Genomic DNA, 7,430 nt, shown 5'->3' with positions numbered 1-7,430 from the left:
AAATCATGCGTGTAATGTTCCAAAGAAGTAAGATCTCTAGTGGCGTGCCACTACTAGGGAGGATACTAGTGGTGCACCATAGAAAACATGTGCCATTGCTATTCTATTTCTGACCACCCCCACCCCAAGGCTTACTAGTGGCGCACCATGGGCATGGTGCCCCCCCTGCTTTACATATGGTGCGCCACTAGTAAGTCTAGACATGGGTTTGACTATGGGCATCATTTGTACCCATTAGCAATGGCGGAACATGGCATGGTGCACCATTACTAAGGGGAGCCAAATTCTGCCCACCCCCATGGATCGCCTTTCTAGTTTTTTTTAAATAAAATTTTTGATAAAAAAATTAAAATATAAAATCATTGGCGATGCCAATGTGTTATGTCATCTAGTTGCAAGAGAAATTAACAAACATGAATTTCAATTCTTTTTGCAAAATAGCGCCATGTATCGGTAAAACGACTTTTCTGGCGTTTTTTTATATGAAATTGTATCTACGAAACTTTTTACATCCGAATTCTTTAGATTCTCAAAAATAAAAACATAAACAAGAGTTTTTCCAGCTTTTAGTTTTCAGGAAAAAAAATTCACAAAAAAGGTAGCAGTGGCGCACCAGGCCTTGCGGTGCGCCCCCGCTAAATTTCCCTCCTTACAAATTTGAAATGGCCGGCCACCCGTTACCCTTATCCCCAGCCATCTCCCTCCTCCACACATTTCTTCCATCCTCTCATCTTTCTTTCCTCCTCCTCCTCCACTCCTTCCTCCTCCTCCACTTCCTTCTACTCCACTTCCTCCTCATCCAATCCGGCACCCTTCTCCACTCCGACCTCCTCTTCCACTCCCTCGCCCTCCAACTCCGCCCCTCCTCCACTCCTTCTCCAACTCCCTCCTCCTCCTCCTCCTCCTCCTCCACTCCTCCCTTCTTTTCAGACGCCGACCTTTCCCTCCTCTTAGGCCGCATGTGGAGCTTCCCGTCACACAGAACGTGCCAAGATGCATACTAGAACGAAATTCAAAAAAAATCACCAAAAAAATCAAAAAATATCGTGCCAGATCTAGATCGATCTAAATTTCAATTTTTTACTAGTGACACACCTTTTTTTAGCGGTGGTGCACCTTGACGAAATAGCAGTGGCGCACCAATGAGTTAGAAGTGACACACCTTGTGGTGCACCACTAGTACTTCGGTTACCAGTGGCGCACCAAGTGGTGCGCCACTACTAACGCTTACCAGTGGTGTGATAGTAGTGGCACACCATGGTGCACCATTGCCAACCAAACTAGGTGCGTCACTGCTAAGCATTTTTCTAGTAGTGTGTGTGTGTGGGGGGGGGGAGCTTGGCGATAATGAGTCACCTTAGGCATACAATTCACCTCAGGCACCAGCCACACCGAACTTACCATCTAGTGCATCTTGCATTTCTTTGCCATTAGGAATGTGCAGATAGACGTCAACCAATTTTTCTTCAAACACACTTAGAACAGTGCCCACAAAAGAGTATGGTGTCCTCCCTACATGCTTTCCTCTTCAGGAGAAAGCGGACCTCTTGGTGTGCCATCCGCAACCTGGTGCACACCTATAACCGTGAGCAATAAGTAGTCTTCATTGAAGGAGAAGGAACATTAAAGAAAAGCTAAGCCATTTATCTATAGAACATATAAGGTTTTTGAATTGTTAGATTATTAAGCAATATTAGAGTGAGTTTAACTATCAACTTCACATGAGCACTAGCAAGCTTAAAACATGCATTAGGCTGCAAATCTAGCAGATCTACATATGGAGGAAATACTAGTGCAAGAAATGAGATGAAAAGATCAGGATGGTCGCCACCACATCTTCTTTATCGATGTCTGAATGTCTCCCATGGTATTTGTCAAGGTCACCGAATATGTGGAGTTTGGTGGGGAAGCGGTCGGACGGAGGCGAATAGTCGCGCCGAGATGCTCGCCAAAACCCTTATCGCCAGTCCCATGGTGCAGGATCTCGACGGAAGGGGTTTCAGTGGCCTACTCTCCCGAACGGCCATGCCCAGAGTTGCCAGGATGGGAAGCAAATAGGGCAACATATCAAAACAAACTTCATCGAGATCGAGATTGAGACACAGAGAGAGAGAGAGAGAGAGAGAGAGAGTATAAAACTCTTATCTCGTCTCTTTAGTGCATAGCCTAGGGGTAGAGGCACCGATTAAACCGCCACAGACATATGTCGAACATGCACACAACATGTACCCAATTCAATTGGTGGACCAAGCAAAAAATTAGAGTTCCATAAAACGAGTTTGTAACTCGATTCATGAAACGTGAAGGGCACGCGTACGAGGCAGGCGGCGTAGGAGGAGTCTTCGCGAACCTCTTCTTTTCTTACTCACTTAGTAGAGCTAAAACAGCTGCCTTCTAAGCTGCTCCACTCTGTCCCGGCTAACATTGTGAGACTAGAATGAGTCCCCAATCTCTCATAGTTGATGTGCATTGAGATTTCAGAATTCATATGTCAATGAGCTGCATATGTGGGCTACAACCCATATAAATCCAACACGCTCTACCAATTTATTAGAATAGGAAGCAAATTTATGCCCTCCGTTCCATAAAGGTTGTCTGAGGTTTGTCTAAATTTTCACAAGATGGGAAGAAGTACAACATATCTCATAAGAGATCAGAAAAAAGGATAAAAAAAAGCCGGTGGCCAGGGTGACAGTAGTTTTGTTTTAGATTGAGAATTACACTCTTGGTGATAAAAGCCGCGTCTAGCCTGACGACTCTGAACAACATAGGCGAGAGCCTTTTCGAATCGTGTATACCGAAGAGCATCGGCGGATAGGCGTATCGCTGCGCAATGGCTTAAAACGAGAGCACGCCCTCCACCACACGACCTAGCTCGTGTATGTGCGGACCGCAGGACGTAGCAACCACCCCAACTCGAAAACAAGGATAATAAGCGTATCGCTAGCAAGCAACAGGGAGCACATTAAACTAGCACGCGATCACACTGTGGATGGCATGGCAATCTGCGGCGTGACAGGCGTCAGCGGCGAGAGACATGTCGCTCGTCAGCTGCGCCACGTCTCCCGAACGCGACAGGATTGAAGGCTGGTTGGTTAGTACGCAGCCGGTGTATGTAGATCAATGAAGATTACCACAATCGTCCGATAGTGTTGCATTCACTCTGCTCACTCAATTTCTAGCTAGGTCCTGCTAGACTAGGACCCTGAACTAAATTCGTCCTCTATGCCTAAATGATGTGGACATATCGGAGTGTACCGAAATTCAGAAGATTCCACACCCTCCGATTCATAATAAATTTAGAAGAGTTGTTACAAAGTCAATATGCGAAAATGATGTGGATGTATCGGAGTGCACCGAAATTCACAAGGTTCTACCCTCTTCGATCCACAATAAATTTTGGAGATTAGCACAAAGTTAGCACAACATTATGCTCCCTCTGTCCATAGTAATGTATCTAAAGATTAAAGAGTGTCTAGATATATCGAAATTTAGATAAATTTATGATATTATTTTATGATAGAGGTTGTACCAAATTCACGACACTTATTACAGATTGGAGAAAGTAGTCAACATCGACTATTAACTGAAACTGTAATTCTACTATCGAGACAGAGAAATCGTTGATGCGACAGATAACGAAGGCAGGAGAGCTATAGCATGGCGTTTGTCGGGGGAGCGTGTTGCGTACGGAGAAGAAAGGACGTAGCGGTGCCGGTGGAGGAGGGTCGAGGGGAGGTAACGGCCGTGTTCGCCGGGGCAACGCTGCCACTTAATTTGCCGGCCCGGCGCGCGCCACTCTGAATATGTTTATTCTCTCCCCGCGCAACGCAACTCAACTAGCAGCATATATAGTGTCCAGTCCTTTTGCGCCATCTCATGATTCTCATCATCCCACAACCAATAACCGTTCGTCCCCGCAATACCTGCCCACACCTCTCCATCCATCCATCTCCTCAACTTCTCTCTGAGATCGATCGAGCTTTGCGAGTGATCGGAATCGATCACCGGCGTCCTCTCCCCTCCCGTGCTAATTGATTGATCGATTGATTGATTTCATCAACCTTTGGCGGGAGGCGCTGTCGCCATTGATCCGATCCTCCCCTGTTCCTTCCAGCTACTGGTCAACAGTTCGGATCTCGCTCGGCCCCTCCCCTCGTTCAGTTGCATCACCATCGCCTTTAATTCCACTCGTTTTCACCCTTTGATCCGATCAAAGCGGAGGATTAACCTAATCCTGCGACCGAATTCCTTTTCTCCCTCTTGAGTCTTGACATCGGTCGCCTGACGTCGCCGACCTACTGCTTCCTTCCTTGTCCATCACAACAAAGATTTCTTCTTCTTTGCACCCACCTTCCTATCCTACATCTGCATAGCGCGGGAGCCATGCGGACCCGGCACTAGCACCGGTTCGCGCCCGCCATCTTGTCTTGATATTCGGCAGTTGTGACAACAAACGACGATCAGCGACTAGCATGGGGGCCAACGGCCGCGCCGACTCGCCGTCCTCGACCAAGACGCCTCCACGCGGCGGCGCTGCCGGAGTCGAGCTCTACTCCCCGTCGGCCAAGTCCCCGCGCGCCGGCAACCTCTCGTCCCTGCTCCCGACCGGCCTCGCGGCGTCGCTGTTCGACAGACGGTGGGCGATCTCGGGGGCGGTCACCGTCTTCCTCTTCATCGTCGCCACGCTCACCGTGACGTCCACCTCGTCATCGTCCGCCTCCTTCTTCTCCTTCTTCCCGTCCAGCGGCAGCGTCGAGCTCGTCCAGCATCAGCAGGCGGCCGCCAACGCGTCGTCGGCCCCGCAGCCGCTTCCCCCCGGCGCCAACGTGCCGCGGCTGGCGTACCTCGTCTCGGGCTCCAAGGGCGACCTGGACCGGCTGTGGCGCGCGCTGCACGCGCTCTACCACCCGCGGAACCTCTACGTGGTGCACCTGGACCGCGAGGCGCCCGTGGGGGAGCGGCTGGAGCTGGCGCGGCGGGTGGCCAACAGCACCGTGTTCCGCCGCGTCGGCAACGTGGAGGTGATCCGGCGCGCCAACATGGTGACCTACCGCGGGCCGACCATGGTGGCCAACACGCTGCACGCCTGCGCCATGCTCCTCCGCCGCAGCCGCGACTGGGACTGGTTCATCAACCTCTCCGCCTCCGACTACCCGCTCATGACGCAGGACGGTACGTACCTGCACCATACGCCGCCGACCAAGTACACTAATTAAAGCACTCCAAAGATAGCACGTCTTAGCTAATTGACCGATCGCTTCACGTACACGACGATCGATCGATGGCCTTGATTTTCTGCCTTAGCTTGACACGATTGGTCGTATCAGTCCAATTATACAATGAAATCCGTTGACTAATCCAACTGCGGCGACACGATGATCCATGGAACAGATATCCTCCACGCATTCTCGGCGCTGCCGCGGAACGTCAACTTCATCGAGCACACCGGCTACCTCGGATGGAAGGAGTGAGTTCTCTATTACTGTTTTCTCTTATTCCTCACCTCCGGGTCTCTCTCCTCTTGATTATAGTTAACTTAACTAAAAGTTCAAACTCATGAAAATAGATTGGACAATATATTTATTTCAATATTTATCTAGGCTATTCTAATATTTACCGTGTGCACGTTTATTTTTACCGTGGGTTAGATGTAGGCTGCAAAAAAAAATTATATATTTTTGAACTTCAAATTTCTTGGCTCTGATATTATATATGAATTGATGCACTAACTGACTCAATCAAAAATCTAAGGCCTAATTTAGCAACAAAGTGTATTCAAAACAGAAGTATATCAATACCATAGTATTTTAGTGTACGGCAAAGCAATATTTCAGTTTTTCTCCTTCCTCACTTTTGGAGAAAAGAGGGTACCTCCTTATTCTATACTTCAAAAAAGTCACAGAATACTTCAATTTTTTAACCATACTGTACTATTTATCGAATCCAAACATATTGAAGTATTTAATACTTCATTAGTTTTAGAAATTGAAGTATTCATGACTAATGACGACGGTTATTAATATATCGATTTGTGAATGTAGGAGTCAGCGCGCGAAGCCACTGATCGTGGACCCGGGGCTATACTCCTCCCAGAAGCAGGACATCTTCTACGCTGGGCCGACCCGGCGGGAGATGCCAACGGCGTTCAAGCTCTTCACAGGGTCGGCGTGGGTGGGGTTGTCGCGGGACTTCGCCGAGTACGTGGTGTGGGGGTGGGACAACCTCCCGCGCACCCTCCTCATGTACTACGCCAACTTCATCTCCTCCCCGGAGGGCTACTTCCAGACCGTGCTCTGCAACGCGCCCCGCTTCGTGCCCACCGTCGCCAACCACGACCTCCACCACATCCAGTGGGACACCCCGCCGCGCCAGCACCCGCACGCGCTCGGCCTCGCCGACATGGACCGCATGGTCCGCAGCGATGCGCCGTTCGCCCGCAAGTTCCCACGCGACGACCCTGTGCTCGATGCCATCGACGCCCACCTACTGGGAGGCCGCGGCGGGAACGGAACGATGTTCGTGCGAGGAGGGTGGTGCGGCGAGAGAGGGGACTGCGTAGGTCATGTCGCTGCCACCGGCGGTGAGGACAGCTGGGTGCTCCGGCCGGGGCCGGGCGCCGAGAGGCTGCGGAGGCTCATGGACAGGATCGTCAGGTCGGAGGCCTTCCCCAACAGACAGTGCAAGTAGCTAGTAGCTACGAGATCGGCTGGACGATGATCATGCGTGCAAGCCTAGCTAGGTTCGCAAGCGTCACGTACTGTGTGATGTGATCAGCTTTTTTTCCTTCGACGTTTGTACAAAATCATGCAGAGAGTCGTATATACATACATATACTCTTTATCGAAAAATACATACAAATACCATAAGAAATGAGTCATGGCTTAATTTACAATGAACTTTGTTTAGAGTTCTAGCTGCTTTCCACAAAAAAAAAAAAAAAAAAAACAGGGCAAATGAAACAAACAGTCATTGGAGCATGCATCAGTAGTAGAAAAAGAGGATATTGTCCCGATTCTGGAGGGTCTTTAGTTCCGGTTGTCCAATCAAGACTGCTAAAACGGGACTAAAGCTCCCACCTTTAAACCCGGTTGGGTTACAAACCGAGAGTAAAGGCTATCCAAGTGTTGGGGTAGTGTTCACCGTTAAGGGTGAAATTTCATCGAACTTGACATGTCTGTTTTGTCTACTAATTCCACGTCTGCTACTCCCACAATGTTTCTTTTCCTTACAGAACTATGTGACGTTTTGGTTCATCGTATGATGTATCCGTTTGCTTATTTTTTTGTTCCTTGGTTTGGTAGATATGTCCTTGACATAGAAAACTGAGCCACATCATTGGCTAGAACGAATGGTTCCTCTCTGTACCCAAGATTGTTGAGATCCACTTTTGTCATTCCGTACAGCTTGTCTACCTGAACCCCACCTCC

General features: G+C 49.1%; 1 protein-coding gene across 1 annotated transcript; it reads left to right on the top strand.

The window, feature by feature from the left end:
• Positions 1-3,750: 3,750 nt before the first annotated feature.
• LOC124666672 (beta-glucuronosyltransferase GlcAT14B-like) lies at positions 3,751-6,892 on the top strand. The gene is made up of 3 exons (XM_047204008.1): positions 3,751-5,175; positions 5,395-5,470; positions 6,045-6,892. Exons 1-3 carry the CDS (start codon positions 4,476-4,478, stop codon positions 6,688-6,690), a joined length of 1,422 nt encoding a protein of 473 aa, XP_047059964.1. The 5' UTR covers positions 3,751-4,475; the 3' UTR covers positions 6,691-6,892.
• Positions 6,893-7,430: the final 538 nt, after the last annotated feature.

Source organism: Lolium rigidum, chromosome 6 (genome assembly GCF_022539505.1).
Source record: "Lolium rigidum isolate FL_2022 chromosome 6, APGP_CSIRO_Lrig_0.1, whole genome shotgun sequence".
NCBI lineage: Eukaryota > Viridiplantae > Streptophyta > Magnoliopsida > Poales > Poaceae > Lolium > Lolium rigidum.
This window is presented reverse-complemented; position numbering and strand designations above follow the sequence as displayed.

Coding starts and splice junctions, on each gene's coding strand:
- LOC124666672 (XM_047204008.1), top strand. CDS start 4,476: ATGGGGGCCAACGGCCGCGCCGACTCGCCGTCCTCGACCAAGACGCCT. Junction 5,176..5,394: donor CCCGCTCATGACGCAGGACG/GTACGTACCTGC, acceptor TCCATGGAACAG/ATATCCTCCACGCATTCTCG. Junction 5,471..6,044: donor GGCTACCTCGGATGGAAGGA/GTGAGTTCTCTA, acceptor TTGTGAATGTAG/GAGTCAGCGCGCGAAGCCAC.